Source organism: Scatophagus argus, chromosome 14, assembly GCF_020382885.2.
Source record: "Scatophagus argus isolate fScaArg1 chromosome 14, fScaArg1.pri, whole genome shotgun sequence".
Classification (NCBI taxonomy): Eukaryota; Metazoa; Chordata; class Actinopteri; family Scatophagidae; genus Scatophagus; species Scatophagus argus.
In genome coordinates, this window is record NC_058506.1 from 5,723,012 (window position 1) to 5,750,207 (window position 27,196).

The 27,196-nt window shown below is 40.4% G+C and overlaps 2 protein-coding genes across 4 annotated transcripts; one reads left to right on the forward strand and one right to left on the reverse strand.

The window, feature by feature from the left end:
- Nucleotides 1–64: 64 nt before the first annotated feature.
- On the reverse strand, nt 65–7,339 carry si:ch211-283g2.1 (sodium- and chloride-dependent GABA transporter ine). The gene is made up of 14 exons (XM_046410467.1): nt 6,935–7,339; nt 6,148–6,333; nt 5,348–5,482; nt 5,056–5,260; nt 3,787–3,919; nt 3,577–3,711; nt 2,972–3,075; nt 2,751–2,875; nt 1,911–2,023; nt 1,667–1,807; nt 1,467–1,566; nt 1,222–1,322; nt 962–1,129; nt 65–845 (listed from the first exon to the last, which is right to left on the reverse strand). The coding sequence occupies exons 1-14, from the start codon at nt 6,951–6,953 to the stop codon at nt 693–695; spliced, it is 1,818 nt and encodes a 605-aa protein (XP_046266423.1). The 5' UTR covers nt 6,954–7,339; the 3' UTR covers nt 65–692.
- Nucleotides 7,340–9,555: 2,216 nt separating this feature from the next.
- LOC124070371 (flotillin-2a) lies at nt 9,556–27,054 on the forward strand. 3 transcript variants are annotated; one of them, XM_046410233.1, is made up of 11 exons: nt 9,556–9,737; nt 13,580–13,661; nt 16,334–16,424; nt 20,743–20,866; nt 21,786–21,904; nt 22,038–22,151; nt 22,265–22,384; nt 22,478–22,692; nt 23,107–23,290; nt 23,911–24,060; nt 25,059–27,054. In XM_046410233.1, exons 1-11 carry the CDS (start codon nt 9,689–9,691, stop codon nt 25,107–25,109), a joined length of 1,299 nt encoding a protein of 432 aa, XP_046266189.1. In that variant the 5' UTR covers nt 9,556–9,688; the 3' UTR covers nt 25,110–27,054. The 3 variants fall into 3 exon arrangements, with proteins under 3 accessions (XP_046266189.1, XP_046266188.1, XP_046266190.1); XM_046410232.1 differs by lacking the exon at nt 16,334–16,424 and adding an exon at nt 16,944–17,034 and having other exon boundaries at nt 9,557–9,737; XM_046410234.1 differs by lacking the exons at nt 9,556–9,737; nt 13,580–13,661; nt 16,334–16,424 and adding an exon at nt 19,801–20,412.
- The last annotated feature ends 142 nt before the right edge of the window (nt 27,055–27,196 follow it).

Genomic DNA, 27,196 nt, shown 5'->3' on the forward strand with positions numbered 1-27,196 from the left:
GGTTTGTGTTATGTTCACCAGACAGACTGATACAGTCAAGTTGTGATTGCAGAAGAAGACACAAGCTGTGGACTTTGTGACCGGTTTTTATTACACCTTATACGAAATGATCCATGTGGTCCTCGGTTAGTCACCAGTGTATTTCATTTTTATCAGCGGTGCCCTTTTTCATTTGACCTAACAAATGAGTCAGCTACAGTGAATTGCTCCAAAGTGATTTATGTTTTAAGGAAATGGTTCAATAGAAACATTCAGCTGTAGGAACTCATTATTGAATAGTGGCATTTTTGTCAATTTATTTGCTAACATGTATGTACTACAATAGCAGAGTTCAGATTTTACAACACTCATAACTGCATCAACAGACATGGCCAAAAGATGGCAGTCTTAGCAAAGTAAACGCCACAAATGAGGTGATTTAGAGCTCTGTCACAACAGATGTACACAGCAATAACCGAGTCTAAACACTGTTTCCACAACATCTTTCCACATTAAGAATAAGCAGTTTAAATTCATAAGCTCATAGAAATGGCTGTGTGGCTGCAATATATTTGCATGGCAGATATACAACGGCACATTTTTACAGTCTTGTAAATAATTTTCGCAGCATACTTCTGTTTGACTTTCTGATCAGAGGTTTGTTTAAGATCTAAAGCTAGCTAAAGCTAGACAATCATTTGTGGTTAACTTGATCAGAAGGTTGTCTCAACAGGAGGTTTTTCAGGTAGAGGTATGTTAGAGCTGATGACAGCTATGACGGGCTCTCCATGCCTTCCTCCCCTCTCATAATACGGCATATTTGATTTTTCATTCAGCGCGTATGGCGTGATGGATAGCTTCAGTCTCTGTGGGAGAAATGCACCAATAATAATAACACACACCTTGATTTTCTGTGAACACATGCACATGGTTACTACTGTCTTAAGTGGGGAAAAAGAAGCTAATGTTAAATATATGTCACCTGCATGAATGAGCCAGGAAGCACCCAAAATGTGTGAATTGCACCTAAAGGAATCCAGATGATGGAGGCCATGGCAATGACCCAGCCTACCCCCTGAGCCCAGGGAGGGAAGACATAGTCACCATAGCGGGCCGGTTTGAACTGGATGATGGAGAAAATCAATATAATCTGCAATAAGAAGAAACATTTAATGCTTACTTGTGGCACTTTATGGTGGACATGAGCTTTGCTTTGGGGGAAAAAAAGCCTTACTGACTTACAGTGATCAGCACAGGAGCAACTATTAGCCAGCACAGTCTGAAGAAGATGTTTACTTCTTTTCCAGTCATCTCTTTTAGGTTGTCTGAAAGTCGAGTGACTCCTGCACATGGAAAGCTACTTCAGTAAACAGACATGTATATGTATTTGATAGACAGATATATACATATAGCCTCAAAAATAGTAATGCAAAGTTTATCATTACTTTAACTGGTCACTGAAAAGAGACACAACTGAACATTCTCACCGTAACTCCAACAGATGGCTATAACCTCAAAGAATGCAAGAAACATGATGGACACTATGGCAGTGTAATGGTCCATCAGCTGGAAAACATAGATTCCCGCCTAAACAGAAAGACACTCTTTAGAACAGCAGGTATGTGAGCCAAGCAGTCTTACAGTTTGGTCATAATTTGTTTAAAATTCATATGGTTATAGTCCGTACCTGCATGACACAAGGAATACCTAGGAGGGAAGCTGCACCACAAATAGCCAGAACAAAGAGTTCCTTCCGTTTGAAAATGTTCATCAACTTTTGATAGAATTCATCCATGAGACTGGTCACCATTACTTCAACCATTGCAAACTGTCAAAAAAAAAGTCATAATGTAGTTTTGTAGGTTTAGTCTTGATAATCAGAGTTTTTCTGTGGATTATCACAGAGGCTGTGATGTTTTCCCTGTATCTACCTCACTGTCCAGTCCAAGGCAAAGCAGCATGAAGAAGAACAACACAGCCCAGAGCTGAGCCACTGGCATATTGGCAAAGGCTTGTGGGTAAACAACATAAACCAGTCCTGGACCTAGACACACAAAGATGTTAGCGTATAGCATTTCTGACTGAACAAGTAAATTATGACCCAGAGAAGAGCTGAAAAACTGTGACATGAAACCACAAAAATTGCAACAGAACAAACACTATATGGAGAATTTAACAACTTTACTAATGGAACCACTCAGTGAGGCTTGACTGCATATATATATAAAGCTCTATATATCTATAAATAATCCCCCCCACCCCATGCCCTGTTTTTTTGCTTCAGCAACTGCCAAAGTTCCAGCCCTTCTGGCTTCCCAGTACCTGTATGCAGCTTCAGGAGAACCTTGGGTCAGCCAAGCCCAAAAGGCCTCCTAAATCATCTGGACAGCTTCCTTCAAAACCGCTGTCCACCAGGGAGTTCTTGGATTGTCACTACAAGAGGCACTAATGACCTTCTGACCACAGCTCTTGGCAGCCACCTGTACAGTGGAGGCTTTGAACACAGTCCATTCACACTCCATATCCCCAGACTTCCCTGGGATGTGTGAGGAATTCTTCCAGAAGGGATAATTGAAGAGCTAACACACCCACTATTGATCAGTACTAGTGATATTCTCTAAACCTTCTTTAAATGCAGTCTATTTGCGATTCCTCTCTGAACCAAAATGCAATTAAAATAATCTGATGTAAACCCAGTCCCCCTGATTCTGAAAATATTAATTGTTTTTAGTTATTTTTTAAACATATTTTTAAATAATTTGTTTTCTCACCATCCACAGCCAGATCGCTGACAGGAATGCTCTGCAGATGAGACATGTAACCAAAGGCAGAGAAAATGACAAACCCTGCCAGGATACTGGTGAGGGAGTTGATGATGGATATAGTGAGGGTGTCTCTGTTGGGAAAGAATTTTTTTTAATTACTTTCTTTTTGCCAAGAGAAGATTATTGTCACTGCTTAGGGTAAAGACTGTAGATGAGGACTTTATTACTTCAGAATGTTGTTGTTGAAGGAGTTGTAGCTGGACATGGCCAAGAGAGAGCCAAAACCAATCCCTATGGAGTTGAAGATCTGAGCTGCAGCATTCACCCACACCTGCAACACAGGAGGATGTTCATTTAAAACCCCTGATCACAACCAGTATCAATCATCAATATGCCCGGAAAGTTGGTTCTGTCCTGGGAGGGGGTCTGGAGTCTTTGAAGGAGGTGTTGGAGAGGAGAAGGCTGAGACGTCTCATCCCCTGCACGCCACACTGGAGTCATATCAGAGCACATTCAGCAGTAGACTGAGACCACCGAGGAGCACAGCAGAACGCCACAGAAGGCCTTCCCGACCAGTGGCCATCAAACTTTATAACTCCTGCCCTGAAGCAGACTGGACTGTGGACATATTTGTACTATCACTATCCTACTATAATGACCTGTTTTGGTCATTTGTTTTGTAATTTAATCTGTTCTGTGACTGTAAATAGTGTACTATAATATGCTCTTTTAAGCCACCTTTGGGATTAAATCTTAGTTAACTGCTTGCCTGTGTCAAACAGAACCAGTATCTATTTCCAGTTTCTCCTCTCCTCTCTCTCTTCTTTCTTACCTCCACTGAGAGGAGCCTGTCCCATTCTGGTACAATGAAGAATTTTATTCCGTCTAATGCTCCAGGAAGTTGCACATTGTTGATTAAAAGGGCAATGAGGATAACATACGGGAACAGAGCCGTGAAGTACACCACCTACAAAGAGAAACATACAAGGATTGTCATAGACTAGTCGTCCATTTGTCTCAGTCTCTCTGTTTTTTCACTTACCTTCCCAGTTGATTTCACCCCCTTAAAGATGCAAAGGTAAATGAGGATCCAAGCCAGAATGAGAATAAGGAAAAGTTCCCATCGAATCACTCCTGTTTCCTCAACTCCACTAGTCTGTTCCAGCATCTTGTATCTACAAAGAAGCCAGACCAAAAAAAAGGACAAGAAGTGATAATTAATGCTCTAAAACATATACATTCTACATTTATCCTGTCATTACTGAAGACTGAAATATTTCAGCATTCAGATGGATTGTTATGAATTTCTGCCAATACTTTCATGGTAGCCATGTATTTTCATGTACATATTTTTGATCTTTGAGAATTTTTTTTGATCCCATACTTTTCATTCAGAGGCATTGTCAGGTTAAAATGTATTTTTTCTTTTCCAATTCATACAAAATGAATGACACCCCCCATTTGCCCCACCTGTATTTTGCATTGATAAAAACATTTATGCTGTACAAATATGTCAATCAGTGCCATATATATTATATTGCACTCATTCAGAAAATTTCCTACATGTCTGGGGTTTGTTAATTTGCCTTCAACAAAGACCTTTATTCTATATTCTATTATTATTATACTATTATTATTATGGCCATTTCTTGCATGTATACAAATACAACTGCTGAAGATCAAAAACTAAATTTGAGCATGAATTTTTATCTGTCTTAAAAATAATTTTTCATTAAAGAGAACCACGAGAGTGGGTATAGACTTTCAGTTTGCTATTGAACTTACATTCCAGTCTCAGATTTATCCACCAATGCAGTTAAACAAGTCAATGAGTAAACCAATCTGAAAACATGAGGTTTAACTCCATTGTCTAAACAGTGATGTACACACTGTATGAAAACCTTCAGCATGACATCATTGCATACTGGAAAGCTAATTCAGTACTTTAACTTTTAGTTTGGCCACATCAAAACAGAAGAACCAACATCTGTTTGACTTGCTACACCCAGAGTGCTAACTGCGACTCAGTAAAAACAGCACATTACCCCGTAACAAAAATACTTCACTAGCTGCCGAGACTTATCACTAACCTTCACTTTGACTGATATATGTCCTGTTATTCTGATAAGACGCGGTTTCAAAACAAATTTATGATGTGTAGTAAAATAATTACTGTTTTTATACCACTGATACGACTGCCAGTGTTAGAAGCAAGTCAGCCTCTTGTCAAACTACAGTGAATTTGTAATCCTGCAATAATCTAATAATTATCTAGACTGGTTATGTTTTTCTCCCACACAGTGAAACATACTTGAAGAACTCTTGGCTTGCTGTAGAGGAGTAACTACTGTTTGTGGCATAATTGGTACAATTTGGTGTGTTCCACGTGTTATTGCAGTTCTGCCATGGTAGTGGCGCCTGGAAGGAGCTGAAGAGATAGTAGAGAGCCCAGGTGATGACGACGTTGTAGTATGTGCACATGATGAAGGAGATAGCCACCGATGCCATGCCCACTCCTGAAGACACCCAAAAATAAAAGTGTTTCTGTAGTCCAACAAATGTATACTTTTCAGTTTTAATATTTCATTCATGCCACAGAGTACCTTTTAACAGTGGGCAGACAACAGCAAGGGCATGGACAGGTCCTCTCCTTGTGTACTGACCCACCGTCAGCTCCATGTGGAGCAGAGGGATCCCCAGCACTGCTAGCATGAACAAGTATGGCACCAGAAACGCACCTGACAGAAGGTAAACATAAGTCAACTCGCATTTTACTCTTGTACATATACAGTGTGTGTATATTTTGTTTTTAGTATTTAATACATTTGAGCTTACTTGTATGTATATATGTATTTTGTTTTGATTGTAGATTTTGTCTTAAGTATTTAATACATCGTAGTTTCCGTACTTGTTCTGCCCTGAGACGCTGCAATAGTCAAATTTCCCCGCTGGGGATCACTAAAGGATTATCTTATCTCATGTTAATTTGATGCAAAAAGAGATCTCAGCAGTAATAATTTTATGGTATCCTCTAATCTTTAACTTTTGTGAAAGTCATCCCACACTTACATTTTCCCTACTAAAATCTTATGTCATTTGTTACAAGGTAACCGTGGTCTTTATTACTGTAAACCAAGCTTCCTACCAGCTATATGTGGTTACTAATTAATTTACAGTACAGTAGAGTACAGTATGGGTCTGTAGCACACATTTTAGGATATGTCAGAACAATTCAAACTTTTTTCAACACAATCAGTTTCATGACAGAACAAAATGTTTTAAATAAAGTTCAATAACACCGCAGTTATTTAACCTTTGGACCCTGTTTTCAGCACTGTATACATGTGCAAAAGGTGGTCTGGTCTCGTTATTCTGTAAATGAAATGTCAGCTTTTTTTCTCACCTCCTCCACTCCTGTAGCAGAGATAAGGAAACCTCCAAACGTTTCCCAGACCCACAGCACAACCGATGCCAGCCAGGGTGAACTCTATCTGCTTGCTCCATGTTGGTCTGTTGGGCAGATCCTCCATGTCTGCTCCCTGTGTCAGCTCTGTCACTAGTCTGGGCCCAAACTCCACGGAAATGTTGTCTGGAATATAAGTGAGCCTCGGTGATATAACCTTCCCTTTTTATTATCCTTAATGATTACCTTAGCAGAAACACTCAAGCATGCATCAGCTCCGATGCTCACTAAGACAGCCTTACTTCATAAAGCTGACAGAGTTCTGGTTTTAAGCAGCATAGGAAATGAACAAGAGTTAAATAAATCTGCAAATAAATTTGCCCTTCATGTTTATAATCATTCTTTTTGGTGTTTTAAATACTGGTATTATAGGTGCTCTATAAACAACAAAGTATATTATTATTATTGTTAAAATGAGAAGAAAATCTTTGGGCTGAGTGTGTGCTTTCTTTTTTATTTTTCACATTAGTTGTTGATAAGCAGAGATAAGACAAGAAAGTGGCATTTTGAATATATAACCACAAAGAAGAGCAACAATCAAAAACCACACTGTTAGGATTTTAGTTTAATTCTCTGGGCCTCCTCATGTTTTCCACTTTGGTTTTTCTGTGTTTGGTTTGTTCCCATCTGTCTCCCTGTGTGCTGTGTGTGTGGGTGTACGTGTGTGTGTGTGTGTGTGTGTGTGGAGCTGGGCGGGCCTGGCCTATAGTCCACTGAATCAACTCACCTGCACAGCTGCAACTCATCTCTGCAAACAACTCCACCCCTTTCCTGCTATGTTTAAAGACCAGCTCATTCACTCTATCTCTGCCAGATCGTTGTTGTCTATCAGCTGATATGTGCTTCAGGCATCTGCTTAAGTTGTTTGATTGCCTTATACCTCTTGTGCTTCACTTTTGCTGCCTCACTCTCAGTTTCCCTGCTCAGCTCCGTTCTTTTTCCCTGCTACCTTGAAGATCTCTTCCACCTGTGGACCTCTGTCTCCTGGATTCCCCTCAGTATTGGATTCTCTCAGCTACGGCAAGAACCTTTTGATTTAGCTGTCCTGTTCTACTTGGATTCTGCGTCTACGTGGATTCACAACACACAAAGCTGCTTTCTTTCTCGCAGGCCTTCTTTTGTTTGCACTGTCTTTGTAGATGGGCTCATGTTCCAGTTGGATATTCATGGATTTCATGTATTATCCCATATCACTCCACATACTATATTTATCATGTTGACATTTTAGAGAAAACATTTACAGTATTTGGCTCATTGGGAAATAAACATTATTAGGGGAAAGCGCTCTAAGCAACAAAAGCCTCACACTATAAACTCGTGAGTTGCAGGGTGAGTTTTGATAGGTCACTAGAGTTGTATTCTGCTTACACTTAAATACACTGAGATTTATGGGGGGAGGATGGGCATGACTAGCTCAATTTCATTTTCAAACTGAGCAAATCTCAAACTGATATCTGTAGCAGCAGTGGAGATGAGTCAGGTCTCTAACAGAATACTGGTAGTTCAGTAGAGTGCAGCAAGATTTAGTACTATTTCATCTGAGGAATGTTTGTAAATGCAGCTGTAAAGGAAAAAAAATATGAGATATAGAGTATCAAACAACTACACTACATGGACAAAAGTATTTGGTCCACCTGACCATTACACCAACGGGGACTTCAATGACATTGTATTCTAAATATGTAGACATTAATATGGAGTTCATGCTGGAATTAAAAAGTAAAAGTATATAAGTACAGTTAGCAAAATGTACTTTGTTTACTCCACTCTCTAGTTAGTTTACTTACTCTCGAATTACCCCTCTGGGGATCAATAAAGGTTTATCTTATGTTAAATATGAAAAGGAAAAGTACTCAATCTGCACTAACATGTACACTGTCAGTGTTTTACTATTATGTCTGATGTTTTTGAAATAATATTACTGCTGTATCAATGTGGATGGTGCTTTTTACTGCTGAGGATGTTTCATTTGAACTAACTACTAACACAAGATGGTAGGAGAATTTTTTCATCCCATAAAGGAACACTTCTTCATCCCAGAGTTTGTCACAAACATTAAAAGTCAGCAGGATTTTCACTGGACAAGAAGGCTATGAACAATGGTGATCTGAAAAGTAGCTTGTAACTGAAGCTGTGGGACAAATGTAGTGGATTACACAGTACAATATTTGCCTTTTAGATGTGGAGTGGAAAGTAGACCAACAAGGCCATCATGTACCCACTGAAGCTTGAGGTGGTAGAAAATGTGATATCGTGGCATATAGTTCACACCATTAGTATACTGGATTATGAAACATCAAAGAAGAATAAATGAGTCACTTGACACATTTGTCTGAGAGAGCATTGTTTTGGGTGGGAGCAATCATCAAACATATCCTGACCAAAACCAATGCAATACGTGGACTCTGCCGGTCCAAATGTGATCCGGAGTTCATCAGCCAGTTCGCCATGTATACAGAGGCAGCTGCAAAGGTGCAATTAGTGGCATTCCCTCAAGATGTGGAATTCACTAGAAAGGCGTCATGCAGCTCTTATTCTGATTACAGGTGCGGATGGAGCTAGAATGTGCCACCCTACATTACTATAGCCCATCAAATTTTTGCAACAAACGCCAAAGATTGTGATTGTGCAGGATTACTGTGAATGCAACAGGACAAAATCACCACAAATTGCTTTAAATGTCCATGCATTTACCCCAGGAACTGGTTTGGAATAGATTGTGTTTGTCCTGGTTATGAAAACATACACAATCTAAGCTGGTTGCTGTCATGGAGAATTAGAAATTCAGAAAAAAAGTATAGTATTTTCATATTTCGAAACGCCATGAGTTTTATTTGCATATATTATAGCACAAACATCATCAGACATCCATCGTTAGGATTAGGCGTACACTTGCAACCCCTCAATACATTTCACAGACATATTAAATCTGCAGTCACAGCAATCTGTGACCATGTTAATGATACCAGACGACATAAATACTACGTTAACAGGTCACTAAACACAAGGCGGAGCACCACAAACACGTCTCTCTTCGGAAAATTACAGTGATCCTTGCTTTTTAGCTGAAGACCTTTCGTGAGAGGAAATTTAAACAACCACGCCTATTTCATTATTTTGATATCGTATCCCTCGACTATGGAGGAGGGGCACAAGAGAGGGGAGTGGTACCTGATCATCTAAGTCAAGTGGCAGCAAATGAAGCAAGAGAAACAAGAAAAACAAAAGTATATAGCTTTCAGAATAAAATCAAAATGATCGTTTAAACAAGTCAAGATAATTATAACCTTTACTTTGAAAGTCATGAGCGGAAGTGTTACATTTCGTTATGCTCCACTTGACGCGGCCGTTGACCCAACTCGCCAGTAAAAAAAAAAAAAATCGATAATCCAAGTGTTGGTGGGGCAAAGACGTGTTTTCAAGCTAAATTACTTTTGTATGCGTCGAACAGGTTTGGATACGCGATTTTTCTCTCGGTAAAATGGGAAACTGCCACACCGTTGGACCAAACGAGGCCCTTGTGGTTTCAGGTAACGTTAACGCTTTTTGGACGATGTGTTTCAAATCCTTGAGCTCCTTCCTGGCTCGTCGTGCTCGACGAGGTGCTGATAGAGACGAGGCTGGAAAAGACTCAAAACACAACCTCTTACCGAGGCTGTTGTTATTCGAAGTGTAGCTCGTATATGTATCAGAACACTATGCCAGAAAGTAAAATTACGTGTAAGAAATAACAAACCACCTGACCATTTTGCAGATGGTTCACCCCAACCCCGAAAGAAAAACAAGGCAAAATTCCATGCTGTTCATTCCCCCATATATGTAGATGGAAAGTTATTTTAATATGTATTTTTTTAGCTCTTAATAGCAACTGAGAGACGAGCCGTAATATCCATCATATCTTTAATTACCAATGTTTCTTGTTTTATCCTCAGAAATATATAAAATAAATGCACCTGTTTTCTCTGTTTCATATTCTCCTAAAACGTAGTCATTGCTGTAATGCCCATTCAGGTGTTTTCTCTACGTTTTACTGGTTGGAATTTGCTTGCTTTTGGTTCAGCATCTGTTCTTAATTTGGTGTAATGTTTGTCCGTCGAACTGTTGAGCATTTCATGATGATAAATCATCCGTTATAAGCTAACCTTAATAGGAATTGAGATGTTTGTTGTGTGCCTCTTTTTCCTGTCGCGTGGTGGGAGGATGTGGCTGCTGTGTGCTGCATGAGGAATACAGCTGAATTAATTCAATTACACGGTAGACGCTTATAGACTGGTTGCACACACACACCATCATCTGATGTCATAGGACGCCTTTGCCTAATCTCACAGGCCCCTCATATAAAAACAGACCAGGGCCCCCTTTTGAGTCAAAGTTTTGCTCCCATAGAGCTGGATTTTCTTTAAATTCAAAATCCCTTAAACTGAGAGTCAAATGTGTTCACACAACAATCTGTACAAAATGTCCCTAATTTTTGTCTTAGTGTGATAGTAAAATGGAGTCATACATTCTCTCACATTTTATCTGATATAGATTTTTTTTTGTGTGTGTGAACATCTGGTCTCACATTTAGGAATTGCTGACCTTTGCCTCTGCTCAAGGATGTCTCGTGATAGCGATGATTCACAATGTCTGACTGCTCAGGTTGCTGATCACTCTTGCTTCCTCTAAAAGACAGCCTACATGGCCTACATTTTGTTGGCATTTTCACATAGAAATTGAAATTTCTCATCCCTGATGTTGTGTAACCTGTGTGTTGTATTCACCTTCATTGCACCGCTCTCCTGTGTTCACGCTGTACACAGGCTGCCCTGCTCTCCCTGTTCCCCACCCACATGCCCCCTGACATGCCTGTGGAGATCTGCTCTCTTCTTGGTTTGTAAATGTGGTTTGACAGTTTTGTGCATTCAGGGTTTCCTGCACGCTTCTGTAACTGCATCTGGTAGGGCAGTTTTTCACATCTAATCCACTTTTGATGAACATAAACAAAGAAACAGTGTGGGGATTTTCCATTGTGAACAAACTTTTAAGAGCGTGTCACTTACTACATAGTGGAATGTGGATTGGGAGCAGAGCTGTGTTGAGTAGGCGGGAGTGAGTTGCACATCCAGATTCCTAAATGTAGTAAGTTCACATGTGAAAGGCATAACAAGAAATAACTCCAGTGACTAACATGTTATCTGCATGTTGTGACTAAGGTTTACTTTAAGAACAAAAGCTTTAATCAAGACAATAAAAGATGATAACAGGCTCTTGGATTTCTTTTAGCTTGTGTAAATTCTCATTCATTCAGATGTAGCCCCCTCACCCACCCGGTACTGTGGATGCAGCCAGGAATCTCAGTCATGCCTGTGTTAGACTGGAACTCACTGTAGTGGTGTGTGTGTAGTGCACAGTGTATCTATACACCCTCAGCTTGTTACCACTTTAGTTGACAATGTCATCTGGCAGGAGTCAGGTGGGTTTTAATGGTAAAAAAAACCTGTCCCTCCCACATTCCTTCACTGAAATGGCTCTTCTAAGATTATGTTGTAACAGAGCATGTCCAAAAAAATATTTTGATGGTATGTATTCCGCATGAAGTCAGCCTGTGGTTCAAAAGTTTACTTCAGTAATTCAGTATAATTATCCTGAAACACTCTTGTTGAAGAGAGTTAAAAAAAACTTGGATTGGATCGTTTTAGCAAGACTGAGGGAAATGTTGGGACATAAAAGCCCCCACGGCACAGCAGCCTAATAGGTCATTATTATGAACTCAAGGTTACAGAGTTTTCCAAATACTCTTTGTCCTTTTCCTGATGTGCACATTGTTATTCTGCTATTTCCTGTGGCGTGTTGTCGAATCACACTGGGGGAAGTGCTTTATTCATAAAATGTGAAGAGGCGACTGTATCAGAGAGTAAGATACAATGGCCCTAAAAAGAGTCTTCTGACGATGACAGTTGACGGAAATGTAAAGAAACATTAGCAGTGAGTGTGAGATGAGGGCCAGTGAGTCCTGCTGTAGTTTCTGGTCAATGGGGGGAGTATGTGTTAGTAAAGATAGTCCAGCTCCTCCCCCTCCTCTGTCTGTCAGCTAACATGTGACAGCTGGGAATGTCACACTGAACTCTGGAGATTAAACTATCAGACTAAGGGCAGTGAGTGGGAATAATACGTGCTGCTGAACTGAACTCACATCTTATCTGGCAAGATCAACTGTTGTTGTCCACCGTGCCGTACTGGGAGGGAATTCAGGTGTTTCTGTTGTGCTCTGCCTAGAGTTAATGTCTCACAAAAAAACTGTGTGTAGTATATTGTGTAGAAAGACCACATGCTGCATGTGGGCAAAACGAGTAACAACAGTGACTGTAGGTCAATAAGAAGACCAAAATCCAGAGTGAGTCTACAAGAATGAAGAGTTTACATTGAGAACACATGGAGAAAAAAATAATGTTATTCTCTTGTGACACAGTAAATCACAGTAACCTACCTGTTTGTATGTGTGTGTGTGCGCGCGTATGTGTGGGTGTGAGAAATAACGTCAAATCTGGAGAAGCGAAAGTGGAGATGAAGTGAGTGTTCCTTGTGCAACACCAGAGGAACAAACACTGTGGTTGAATGAAGAATCGTTGTGTGCTTGCTGAAGAACATGTGATCATCGTCTTAAACCACTTGCTGAAGATGTAAACAGGGTCACTTTCTGATCTGGCTTTTGTCTCTTCTCTGTCTTTTCTTTTTGTTTAAGTCAGTTAAAGTCAGTTTTCAGTGAACTGCCGTATGTTTTTAGCTGTTAGTTGCAATGCCTTTTTTTGAACATAGCATCTACACATCACTACCTTTTAAGTAGATATGGTGAACTTGTTTGCAAATGGTTTGTTTATTTATCCCATAGTTATGAAGCATCATTAGCATTCATTTTGAGTCGTGTTTTGGCCATCTGTTCAAGTGCAGTCTTCACTTTCCTTCATGGTTTTTCCTCTACCGACTCCTGATTGAAAATCTGGGTCTTTAACTGCTAAATATTCCACTATATTCCCCAGCTTGTCCCTAACTGTGTCTGTCTGCCGCTTGGTTCTGGGCAGGTAGTGTACAGTGGATTGTAGAGCTGTTTTTTCACTGTAAAAAGCTGTCTTGTTAAACCGGAAGAATTTGCAAATGCAGCTGATAAATTTGTAGGTTCATCACTACAAGTGAAGCCTTAACCACATTGTTTTCACACTGCCATTTGATACCTTTTTAGCATATTAGTATAGCTGTTATAACTGTTCCTGTAACAGCCTAGTCTGTTACATTTGGGCTTTTCACTTTTCTCTGACTTTTTTTAGCAGATAGTTTTTGTCTGTGTTGATTATAACCATGTGATATCTGTTTTCATCTTTTTATTGATCCAAAGGTGGCTGCTGTGGCTCAGATCAGAAGACATATGTTGTGGGAGGCTGGGCTTGGGCCTGGTGGCTCATTTCCGACATCCAGAGGTAAGGCCTGTCTGCTCTGGCTCCACAACAAAGAAAACACTTCAGTATCCCTCAGAGCCACTCAGTCTTAGATGGCACAGTGCTCACAGATGGGCTCGTGAAGCTTTTAAGAAGAGGGTATCCGCAGAGTCGCACAACAGCTTGATTATTCTGAAAAATGTTCTTCATCCAGATATTACAAGTACTGCTTTCTCTGCATCACATGCTCTTCCACATAACGTGTAAGTAAGCTTGTAGTATAGTATGTACAGGCTAACGTGCTAAAATATGTTACATAAATCCATTTAACACTGTAAGATTCCCTTATCAAAGGATATTTCTTCTCCTTTTGCCTTGCTAATGGGAATGTACCAGCACTTTTGAATTTCTTCCACCCTTTTTGACAGTTGTTCTTATTGTCAGCAAATCCAGTCAAATAAACAAACCACCAAATTGATCCCATTAATATGTGTTATCTAGGTAGCCAAAGCCTGATATGCTTGAAGCTTCTTCCTCTGTGCCATAGAGCTCCACTGTTGTCCAAAAACTATTGAAAACACACCTGAGTGACATGTTTCCCTGAGTGACATGTTCCTTCATACTGATGAAAAATAGATGAAAATAGTTTCCAGTCGGTGCACTATTTAATTATTGTCATGGGTCTTGTTCACAATAAGAAAAATGAAGAATAATGACTGAATTATACTCTGATTTGTAAGAGTAGCAAGAGTTTTCTTTTAACTTTGAAAATAAGTAGGTATTAAAACTGGTATTGTGAGTTTAGCTTTGTGAAACCTGGAAAATACTTTTAGAAAGATATTTTCATTAAGACAAGAAGAACTGTTAATTTCTCTTTCCTGCTCAGTGAAGAATAAAAATGGCTTTGATATTAAAAACAGTTTACCAAATGTGTAAACAGAGCAGATTACCAGTGTTCGCTGCTTTTAAACGCAGCTCCAATCAACCAACTTCTGAGAAAAGGCTGGAAAGATAAACAGGTACAAACTGGGGAAGTCAGGGAAAGTTACAACCATAATATTCACAAAAGAATACAGAAAACTAACAGTTAGTTAGTGTGTTGAACTCCTATTCTGAACCACTGGCACTGAAGCAAAGAAAGTAGCATGAAAGTAAAAAGAATTTGCATGTTGTTTTTTAACCAGAGCTTAAATCCACAAAACAAAATCCTCAGTCTGATTTAATCAATTCTTGTCCTAATCAAGAGACAAAGAGACTCTAATACTCAAAAGGAGGAGGTAGACTTGCACAATGTGTTTGACCTTTAACTCACTGTCAGGCCGCACTGAAATGTGGGAAATGTCAGAGTTAAGGCAATGTGTTTAAAGTAGCAGTCAGTGAACCTGTCTACAGAGCCCGGGCTGTCATGTCACGTCATGCTTTCTGTGAGACTTTTTCATGTCGCAATGATCACATATTTATTTTATATGTATTTCTGTGTATTTGTTTTACACATACAAAACCTTAATTGCATGTGATGTTTTTTCAAAACACCTAGCTGTTAAAGTTATCTGTTAAATAAAATAAATAAATAAATAGTGTACAGTAATCCTATAATCCTATGCACTCGAGCTAGTCTGTGGTAACATTCTTTGTCTCTCAAGTTCCTGGTTTTAATTGATTTGTTACTTTGGTGTTTGTCTGCTTCTTTATTTCTACTTTGCTGACCTGCTTTGCTTCGTCTGGTGTCAATCCTTATCCTTTCTCTGTAGTCTGTATTCTTCAGCTTACCCATTTCCCACTTAGTGCTGCTCCATGTCTTTAGTTGCTTGGAAACATAATGGCAAAGCTGGACAATAAAATAATGTTTATGCATGGCTGGATTTATAAATCCCCATTTAGAGACAGGCCATCCCAGGAATCTTTGCTCATCTGTTTAGGTCATGTGCAGTTTGGTTGACAATTCAGATGCTTTCTTGGATGATGAAACATGAGAGGTGATCTCTCTCCTCTCCAGGGTACTTCAGCTAAAAGCCCCGTGTGCATAAGCTAGTAGCTGGACAGCATTAGAGAATCGAGGAGAGGCAGTGCTGCTTCCCGCTCGTGGTGCAGCAATCATGTTAATGTCCAGGCCTGTGACTCATTGATCTCATCCTTCTCAAAAGAGGTGGGAGGTGGAGCTGTTAACCAGAACGTCTCCTCTGCCACATGTTGCAGCAATCAGCCCTCGTGTCTCTTTGCCTGTGATGACAATGTAGTCAGTATTTATGATGAAAGAACAGCTCTGGCTTGTTTTCAGCCCTGAAACATAATCTCATGTAAACAGTCTATCCAAACTAAAACTGCTGTGGAGCATAACGATTGTTTGTGGAGGAAATTCCTTTGTAATCTCCATACAAATGTCATCTTGGATAGGTGCAGGGATCAAGAGTCCTTTCAACACTAACTTGAGCTGTCATCCAGGGATCTTAGTTCCAGTTTACCGAAACATTCATTAACAGACTGAGTCAGGTGAAGCTGTGAAGTAGCCATGATGACTCCGCTGTTGTAAGAGGTGTCACATCACACGTGAAAGCAGCCGTTGGGTCTAAGACCAACAAAGTAGGAAGTCAGGTTGTGTCCTTTAACCCCTCCTTCTTCCCTCTTCCTCTTGACCTTGGTTACTGACATTCCTAACAGCTGTTGTTCAATATTACTGTTTTGCCTCTGCTATTCCCGCCTGCCTGCCTGCGTAGAATGTCTCTGGAGGTTATGACCATCCTCTGTCGCTGTGAGAATATCGAAACTTCGGAGGGTGTTCCCCTGGATGTGACAGGGGTGGCTCAGGTAATGCATTTCAAAAGAGCAAAAACAACAAACTAAACAAAACCAAACAGCAGTGGCTGGTGATCGAGACCAAAGGAAGACACAGGAAAATGGTTCGACTAACAAGCTAACGTCTGTGTGTGTATGTGTGTGTGTGTGTGTGTTTTTCTCACCTTAATGGCTTTTTTCCTTCGGCAGTGCAAGGGAGACGATCAACTGTCACTCACTTGGGCTTCGCCATAAAGCTGAACTCCGAGTCACATTTGGCAACGGGGTCAATAAATGAAGGCTATAGAAATGGCTAAAAAGAAGAGGCCGATGCAAAATACAAACTGAGTTATTTGAATAACTCAATAATAATAATAAAGATAAAGATTTGAACTTTGGATAGCATCTCATTTTGCTCCGTTGTTTGTGATCTGGAGTCCTTGGGTGAATGGTTTCACTTTGTCCTGTTCCTTCTGTTCTGGCCCTTCCCTTCATTTGCTTTCCCTCCGAACATGTCAATTTTTCTTTTATATTTTTTCACATTCTTCACAGGATAACGCTTGAGATTATGACCCTGCAGCCCAAGTGTGAGGATGTAGAGACAGCGGAGGGTGTAGCTATTACTGTCACTGGGGTGGCTCAGGTAAATCACCACACTTTTCTGGGAATGCCAGTTCAGACTCCACTAACCCCCACCCCCACCCACTCCTCTTTTTTTTCTCTGGCATCTCCCCATGATCACAGTACAGGTGGTTTTCATACAGAGGGCTCAAGTGAAGATGCACATGTGTCTTTTTGATCAGGACACTAAGAAACATATGTTGGGTCCAGTTGTCATCTGCATGATTTTCCCTCATATCTGGACAGAATACAGTTAAACTCACCTGACCCATACTGACAGCAACACTGTGCCCAAAATGCACCCTCCTTATTCATTTGACCCCCTTCAGTGTGTACTCAGTACAGTGTGTACAGTGTGTCTGACAAGCCTTCGAGCTGGACTTCCTGCTTCATATTTCATCACAGGTCACTGGTCTCACTGGTACCTGTAGCATCACGTGCATCAGTGCAGGCCCTTGCATTCTGCTGACACAGTGTTATTCTCAGTGTGAACTCAGTTGTAATGTGTCAGGAAATCAGGTGTAGAGTCAGATGTGCATTTTAGCGTCAGTGTTTTTTGTTTTCTTTTATTGTGTCTGCTTTGTGGATTGTTTATGTACCAAAATTATTGTGATTATTTTTTATGTTGATTTATTGACAAATCTGATGTCTTAAAGAGAAAATCCACCTTAAAATATAAATCTCTATGTGTCTACTGTACAGGACATTTGGGCAATACCCAATAAAAGCAGCATAAACACATGGACACTAAATAAATGACCTTCTTTATTTATAGCACTTTTTGGTACTACACAGTTCTTTATAGTATAAACACAAAGATTACATGTGATTACAAGTTAAAATAGTGGGAAAAAAATATTATGTAACTAAACATTCAGGGCCTCAACAAATCGCTGGTATAAAACAGGAGCATGACCATGCAAAACATTAAAACAGCAACACTTGATAATCTAAAAATTGAGTTAGGATTGTAATAATGTGGTCTTTTCTCTCAGGTAACTGCATCCTGCACAAACTGCAGACAGGTTCTGTTTCTCCTGCTAAGAACCCGGCAGGGATCATACTTCCACTTTAGGTTCTGCCGTTGCTGCTGTGGAAATGTCAATGTAAACAACATCATACCCACATATACCCTGTCAAAAGTGGAACTACTTGTTGAGATGTGATTGTGGTGGCTGAAAGAACTGTCTATTGGCTGCCACAAGTTTCTGATGTTGGTGGAAACTGCTGAAGTAAACACGACATCATACAAGTTGAAGAAAGCCTCAGTAATCTGATGTTTTGCCTTAACTCCAGTGAATGAAACGAGGTAAATATGTTCTCGCAATTCAGTAATGAGGCCAAGTGAACGTTTCCATCACCACACTCTACAGCAAACCGAACATAGTACTGTAGGCGATCTAATTAGAGCTAAATTTTTTTTTAAAGGTGGATTTTTCTTTAAGAACTTGCAGTATGATATGCCTTTTTTATGTAGTCTGCTCTCATTTGTTGTCCTCTTTTTGTGTGCATGCCAGAATTTCCTTCTTTGAAAGAAGATACGTTATAATCAGTTCTGTATTTTATTCATAGTCGTGCCAAAGTCCCTCCCTTCTGTGTTTTTCTACATGCATGCTGACAATGAGCCCACTGTTTGGAACTGAACAGCCCCCCACTCTCAGTTCACTTCACACAGGCTCATCATGCCACTGTTTGATTGGTCCAACCTAAGCCAAAGCCATTGTGGAGTGTGTGTGTCTCATGGCAACAGCAGTTATGTGTCCCTCTTAATTGAAAGACACACATGTTTGGACTGAGAAGCAGGCTCCCAGCAGCTTATTTAAAAGAAAGCAGAGCAATGTTAATCTTTGATATTGTTTTAATCTCACTACACTAATTGGATATAAGTCACACTTTCCCGTTTCAGTCACATTTTGCCACGTGATGTTCACTGGTGTTTTTGTCTTCATTGACAGCCTACTGGTCAGCTGGCAGTCCTCGTAAACCGAGGGACCCGACAGACTTATTACTTTTTTAAAATCCTGTACAGCCTTTGAGGAACAACGTGAGACAAGAAAAAGTTCAGGAAATATCAGGAATAGTTTGGACGCTATTCTTTTCCCATGTCTTATACTTCCTGCATCTTGAAGGAGCTGTGTGTTTGGAGGAGGCGGGGGGAAGGGTGGTGTTGTAAAATGGTTGGGGCAGGGGTTGGAGTAGGAGTTCAGGAGAGCAAGAGATTACCAGTCTCTCTTCCAGTCTCGGTCACAGCACGGCTCCCCCTGCTGTCTGTTTGAGCTGGCCTGTGTGTGGTGGTGTGGCTGGCTTGCAGCCTTTTCTGTTTTCAGACGTGTTTCCTTGGAATGACGACCATCTTCCCTGACTTTGTGTTGCCCCCATTCCTGTTATGAGTGCATGTTGCAAAACAAAACCATGTGCAGACCTCTCGCCTAAGGACCCAGCTCACTCTCTGCTTTTTTTACAGCTCCAGTGGAGTACAACATCACCCAAAACCTTCTGTCTTACACCTTTTATTTAGTGAATGTATGAATGACCTCCTTGACTGTCAACGACTGTCCTTACGTTTATCTTATAAACTTTAGGTCTTTGTTATTGATTTTTATTTTGTTCAGTGTTTTTTTTTTTTGTTGTTGTTGTTCTGTTTGGTTGGTTTTTTACTGTAAATGATCCCACTAATGATTTTTTTCCCCTCATTTTATTCCCTCAGTAGTAAATGATCAGGGTCAGAGTTTGACCATGTAACAGGAAGGTACAGTCGATTTCTGAGTTGTGATTGCATTGTGATGCATTACTATCAGTCAGCTGATATGCGGGGGTGTATTCAGTTTAATCATCAGTTGAAAGTAGAACATCATTAACTGGATACCCTTATGCAACAAGAAGTGTAGAAGAGTAGCATTTTCATTACAAATAAATGGGAGGAACAAGCTTTAGGTCAAATTTCGATCACAGATGTAAAGCAGCTGATAGCTGATTAGTGAGCACGGTCTCACATAAAGGCCGCAGATTAGATACAAGGACGCAGCTGTCTGTGCTATTAAATTCAGACACATATACAGTGTGCTTATGTTATAATTCAAATTGTTTTTTTCACAGGGATAAACTTGGCAGGAACCTGAAGATGAACTGATTATTGACTATAAATTATCTGGATATAAATGTAGAGTTTGTTTCATGTCAGTTTTGATTAGTATTTTCTAAATCTTTGTTTAGTCAAGGTGTATACAAAATCATATTTATGGGGGTCAGCCTTGTGTTTATGCACCTGCTGTGCTGCCCCAGGCTGTTGGTGTCATCATGTGTGTACAGTCCCCTTTTCTGTGTACAGGTAAATAAGAATTGAAGCAGTTCACCACAGTGCAAGGTGTTTTTGCCAGATCAGTAGTAATGTTGCATGACCGTAAGTTTGAGGCACCCTAAAACAACCCAGCCTGTATGCATCCATGTCAGTAATGCATTGCAGTCTAGCTAAGCTTTTTCTTTAATTCAATTTGTGTGTTGATATCCCATTCTTAATGTTATGCTTTCATTTGTACTTTCAGCTGTTTTCTGTATATAATTAGTGAAATGAAAATGTGTAGTCACTGATCAGATAGAAAATGATTGTTGGAAGATAGCACAAAGGCTAGGATCATGTCTTAATGTGTGCCACACCCACGTATTGCCTGTATTTGTGGACGTGTTTTTGCATGTGTGTTCAGCTGACGATCTTTGTCCGCATTGGCTCCAGGTGAAAGTGATGACAGAAAATGAACTGCTGGGTTACGCCTGCGAACAGTTCCTGGGGAAGTCAGTCATGGAGATCAAAAGTGTCATCCTGCAGACCCTCGAGGGTCACCTGCGTGCCATCCTTGGTAGGTTCTTCTTCACTGTTTAATATTTAGTTTAATTTAGTTATCAAACAAATATGGACAGTCCATGTATTTTTTTAAATATTTGCTTATATTCTGAAGTAACAGGGGTTGAGAGTTATTACAGACAGACAACAAGGTGGACAAGATAAGCCACCAGTGAACTGCAGGATCAGTAACATTTTTTTGTTTGTTTTTTTTGTAAATGGCTGTAATGGTCATCTGGGAGAGGCTTCCGCTCCCCTGCAGCCCTGCATGGACAAGTGGGTTGAGGGAAATGGCTGTAATGATCCTGATTGTGGTTTCTAATTGTGGATATATTTTGTGGCCATGTTTTCGTTAGTCAATTAGTAAAGTCTGTTTCTTTTTTTTTTCATATGATATAAGAACCTCCCCATGAGTGGGGCTAAGCTACTGTGTGAAGCAGTTTTACCAGAGATGGTTTTGGTGTAAACTGTACCAAGAGGCAGGTTTAGTTACTGCTTCAAATTGCCCCAGTTTCATTTCCTTTCTGGTAAAATGTGGTTGAACACTAAAGGGGATCAAGAGGTGTGCAGTGCAGTGTCCTAGAGCAGATATCAGCATGCACAGCAACCAAAAAATTGGCTTTCTCAAACACAGAGCAACAAAAAGGAAAAGTTAATTGGATAAAATTGGACATTCTACATTATAATGAACACAATGCTTGTAGCAAACAAATAATGTGGAGGAGGAGCTTAAAACATCAAGTGTAAATGTGATGAACTGTTGCATGAATCTTTTCTTTGTTAACATCATTTGATGGTAGAGAGTAACAATGACGATAATACATAACTGATAATGTCGCAAATTATCTGGCCATTGTGCTCTTTCTTGACATATAGTGACTGTGGAAGTACCAGTGTGAAAAGGAAGGCTCTGACAACTCTTTCCATCCTTTCAGGCACCCTGACTGTTGAGCAGATTTACCAAGACAGAGATAAATTTGCCACTCTGGTACGAGAGGTGGCTGCACCCGATGTCGGCCGCATGGGCATCGAGATCCTCAGCTTCACCATCAAGGTGTGAGACACAGACACATCAAGTTGACTTCATTCTGCATTTATCGTTTCAACATATGTTTCTGATTTCAATCAGGACAATTTAATCACTCACCATACTGTGCCTCTATATTTGTTTTTTTTCCTCCCGACAGGATGTTTATGACAAAGTGGAGTATCTGAGCTCACTGGGCAAAACTCAGACAGCTGCAGTGCAGAGGGATGCAGACATCGGAGTGGCAGAGGCAGAGAGAGACGCTGGCATCAGGGTAAATTAAAACAATAAACGAGGAATTAAAAACATTGTTCTCTCATTGCTGGTAGTTAATAGCTAAACCACCAAACTATTCCTGATCCTTCCTACTGGCGTTGTCTTTTACAGGAAGCCGAGTGTAAGAAAGAAATGATGGACGTTAAGTTCTTAGCTGACACAAAAATGGCTGACTCCAAGCGAGAGCTGGAAATGCAGAAAGCTTCCTTTAACCAGGAAGTGAACACAAAGGTACGGAGTTGTATAGCTATCACTTTAGAGTGAATATATTATCAACAATCAAACATGATTGTGAACTATGAATGAAACCTCCTTCCTCTATAGAAAGCAGAGGCTCAGCTGGCGTACGAGCTGCAGGCGGCCAAAGAGCAGCAGAAGATCCGTCTGGAGGAGATTGAAATCGAGGTGGTGCAGAGGAAGAAGCAGATCACTATTGAGGAGAAGGAAATCGAGCGTACCGACAAGGAGCTCATCGCCACTGTGAAGAGACCTGCTGAGGCTGAAGCCTACAAGATGCAGCAGCTGGCTGAGGGACATAAGTGAGTGGATCCAACACAGATTGCCCTTAAATGCAATGGGGGATAATTTTGCTTGTGTTAATCTCAAATGTTTAATGCTCACACTGTAGCATTCTCAAAGCAGCAGCTAGTTTATCACTTTCTCCCTCTCACTCACCCTGAAAAACACCAAAACCTGCTGAGACCTGGAACTCAGAAACAAGTGAAAAAGTCCAAGCTGCACTACTAGCACTTTAAACACACTATTTAAACCTGCTTTCTAAGCTGAGTCTTTTTTAACACTAGGGAACAGCTATATTTTATGTTAATAATGTTTTTTGATGCTAAGTGTGTTTGTTGAAATTAGACAAATGACTGAGAGAGCAGTTCATGACCGACTGCTAGTGAAAGTAAAAACTAAACGGTGCTTTTGCTGCTTCTCTTACCCTACACCAGGACAAAGAAGGTGCTGACGGCACAGGCAGAGGCCGAGAAGATCCGCTTTGTCGGTGAGGCTGAAGCCGCATCCATTGAAGCAGTGGGAAAGGCAGAGGCTGAGAAGATGAGGCTGAAGGCCGAAGCCTACCAGCAGTACGGTGATGCTGCCAAGACAGCTTTGGTCCTGGAGGCTCTTCCCAAGGTCTGTGGTACACATTTATACAGCCCTGGTTTTAAAAGAAATCAACAACATTTGGTGTGATTATCATCATTAAACAGATTTTCCCATATTAATGCAAACCATAACACACATACTTCGTGGTATGGGCAGTTGATATGACTAAAGAATTTTTCTTTAGTGCTCTTTAAGCTGGTATACGATTTATTGTCAAACATCAGCACACTACTCTTCACCATCACGTAGGTTCTTCCAAAGAGTGTATTTCCTCATGTTTTCTTATCACACCTGGCAGCTTTACATGTGGACCATTCACAGTGAACTCACCCTGTGGCCTTAGAGATGCCACAGGGTGAGTTGTCAGTATTTCCCTTCCCCTAAACCTCCTCAACGTGGTGTTAGTTGAAGCTTTATCATTGACACAGGTTGACGCAGGTCTATCAGACAGCGTTGACTTTGGTGCCAATACGTTAGTCACATATTGATGAGGAGAACAAAGGGACAGAGCCTCATCAAGATTTTGCTGAGGGAACAGAGTGAATGGCAGTGTATTTATGTCAGTTCCTGTCAATCCACTCATGTGTCAGCCGTATTAGGAGTGTTTTGTCAGTGAAATAACAAACAGTGCTCCTTGTGTTTAACAGATTGCTGGTAAGGTGGCTGCGCCCCTGTCCAGGACCAATGAGATTGTCATCCTGAGTGGAGAAAACAGCCGCGTCACTGGCGAGGTGAACCGTCTATTAGCTGAACTGCCTGTGTCCGTCAACGCCCTCACTGGAGTGGATCTGACTAAGGTACGAGTGGCACTGTTCTTACTTTTACGGTAACTTACTGGTAATTCTGTGTTGTCTTCAGGGTCAGCCGTATGCTCGGCTTATCATTGCTAAAAAATGTGAACGTTTGAACTTCTTGAACAAAAGGTGAAATACAAAGCAGCCTCACAGTACTGTTGTCGAACCATATATTTGCTAGAAATAAAACCATTTGGAATAAAAGATTACAACAGCTGACTTGAGAGCACAAACCCCCGCCAACGCTCGTCAGTTGTCCACCTTGCCAAGCTGCAGCCTCCGTGCTGTTTGTTTAGGATTCACATCTTCAGGGACTTTCCAACAAAGTCACACCAGACTGCAGTGCAGTTTGGGTGCAGCCTGGGGAAACACATGGTGAATTTTACCAGTCGCCAAACAAAGTATAATAGTTCTTATTGTGTGAATAGGCAGCTGTTTGCTAACACAGTCATCATAACAACTTCGTTAAGTGATCATATGTTGGTGTTTTTATCTTGGGCTAAAAATGTGTCACCGTAATGGTTTTACAAGTGTTTTCAAAATTAATTAAATTTTTTATCACATTTTGTACTTAACATCTTTGGATTAGTTTTAGTTTCTTTGTTGTTTGTTGTAATATTTAAATTGTAACCTCAAATAGTCGCAATGCGTACCTTCTGAGTCAGAGGAATTCTGTGAAATTTGATGTCTTTGTGTCAACAATGAGTATTTCAGAGACATGAGCACCCAAACTGCCATCAGTCCCTCATCAGGCCTCGGTCAGCCATGATAGGCCATCAGGGGCTGCTGAAGTTTACTGTATTCATTAAAAAAATTAAAACCAAAACAACATACATGTTCATATATCAGCATCCGTGCGCAACAGCAGTTGCCTGTATTTTCTTCACTTCATTCCAAAGTGATAAATTGCTGTGTTAGAGATATTTGTGAACGTGTTGCGACCCTTACGTTTATTACTCTTTGTTAAAACCAGCTAATCCCTCTGTGCTCTGATCCCACAGATGCCTCTGCTCCAGAAGATGGTTGGCCCACAGTGCCAAACAGCCATATGATGAATCAGGCCACAGACTTGTTACTCTGAATCCTTCGACATATATCTGCCTCAAGCATGACTATGGTTTATTCAGCCCCTAACCCCGTATGCAACTGCCTTTGACCAGAAACACTTGATACCAAGAGGTTTTTTTTTTCATATTTTTTAGTTTTCTAAAAGGAAAAAAAAACTGGACCCTTACTTCTAAAGGACCAGACTATATGTCTTCTGTTGTTTTTAGTTTTTGTTTTAGACATTGATTCTTGTTCTAGTTGGGTATTTCTGTACAGTCAGAAATCAGAGTTGGCCCACTTTAAACATAAGAGTGTCAAACATTATTTAAAGAAGGAAAAGCACCATTAGTAGGGGGTGGAAAGAGTTAGACCTGAATCTCGTTGTTCAGGTTTCTGCCTGAAGTTCGGAAGGCACCACTTCCCTATCAGGTGTTATGGCATTGATTCACCTTGGCAGCAGAGCAAAGTGTGCCAGCTCCTGTCTTTCTGTCTATCTTCAGACAGTCATTGGTTTAATGCTCAGAGCCCAGCTTGTGAAGTAGTGCACAGTAGACTGAACACAGAGTGGAATAGACAGCTTTTATTTCCTCTTTGCTTTTAAAACTATTTCTTTTAGATTAGCTGGACTTAGCTCTAACTCAGAGAATGTCATGCATTACCAAATGGCTGTTGCACTAAAGGCTCAGCAGATTTTCTCCCACTGTGACTGTAAAATTGACAGTATGTTACGGTGATATTTAAATCACTTGTATCGCAGTTCTTACCTCACAGTAAACCGCCATGTTGCCTGTCTTCTCAGTTCTGATGTGCAGTGCCTGTTCACCACTCAAGTGCTCAAACCTTAGGATGGTGGATTGTTTTTATTAAGATTTATGTCTGAGTATTTCACTGTGTTATAGACGATGTTAGATATTGTTCCCTGTTCACGCAGCATCTGCTTATACTAACAGTAGTGTAAATTCTTCACTTTTGTCACGTGTTTGGACGCACAGGCAGATATAATTGCTAACACAAAGCCATACTTAGTAGAGATTAGCCTTAAGATACTGTGGTCTTTTGCAAGGCTGAACGTTTCTTTATTACTCATGTTGTACGTAGTAGACATTCAGGGTCTGAGCTTTAATCCAATCCAATTTTTCTCTCCTCTCCCTGAGATGAACTGTTACTCCTCCTCCTACTCAGATGTAATAATGTATTTCTCAAATGTTATTTGAAATATTCGCTCTTGCAGACTGTGTACATATTTTGTAATCCCACACCTCACCGGGTTGAAAGCTGCCACTGTGTTGCACAGCTGACCACACCCAATCCATGATGACAAAGCAGGAATCTAATTTTACATTCAGACGGTCCAAGACTCGTGAAGTAGGAGGATAAGCACGTGATGAAGGTGGTGCAGGTGGTAAACTCTGTACCTGGCATTTGTGCTCAGATGGTGTTCAGTTAAGTAAATGTCCAAGTCAAGAAGTCGGACCAGTTCTCTTTTTGCTGACATGCTCATTTTTTTCTTGCTGCTTGCTGATCAGGTCATTCTAATTGCTACATGTAGACTGCTAGACTCAACCAGGGAAGTGATGGCTCAGTGTTACATCATCACTTGTGGGGTGAAGACAGTGTGCAGAAAGTTGGATGTTTCAACCTGGCGGGATCTAATTCATACTCTAACCCTAACCCTAAATATGCTCTCTGTTGTCTGTTACAAATTTAATCTTCATATTCTCATATCGACTTGTTGTTTTGCCACATTATCCAACCTGCTCACTGTGTGCACAGTTACGTGGGTCTGCCCTTTTTTAACCACTTTGTGAACCATTGTTAACCACTTTTTACAGTCCATGAACATTATTGTTTTGTTTTATTTCGCTGCTGATTGTTTTTAAGTTGTCAGAGTGCCCCCGCTTTCTTTATTGTCCATGAATAAACATGAAGCTTGTGGCTTGTTTGGTCTGAGCAAATTTCATCTTGTTTTTATTTCAATGTTACAGTTCCCTCCAAGTTTTAATGTGTTACTGTAACTATTTCCCCCCTCTGTAAATGTTGCTGAAAACACTGCCTGGCTTGCTGCAAATACAATAATATTATCAACCTGTTG

Bases quoted from the DNA above. Each gene is read 5' to 3' on its own strand.
- si:ch211-283g2.1 (XM_046410467.1), bottom strand. The intron at 5,483-6,147 runs GTGAGAAAAAAA...ACCTTCTGTCAG, and splicing joins CTGCTACAGGAGTGGAGGAG to GTGCGTTTCTGGTGCCATAC. The intron at 3,920-5,055 runs GTATGTTTCACT...GCTTCTTTGTAG, and splicing joins GCAAGCCAAGAGTTCTTCAA to ATACAAGATGCTGGAACAGA.
- LOC124070371 (XM_046410233.1), top strand. From the start codon at position 9,689: ATGGGAAACTGCCACACCGTTGGACCAAACGAGGCCCTTGTGGTTTCA. The intron at 9,738-13,579 runs GTAACGTTAACG...ATTGATCCAAAG, and splicing joins CGAGGCCCTTGTGGTTTCAG to GTGGCTGCTGTGGCTCAGAT. The intron at 21,905-22,037 runs GTGTGAGACACA...TCCTCCCGACAG, and splicing joins TCCTCAGCTTCACCATCAAG to GATGTTTATGACAAAGTGGA.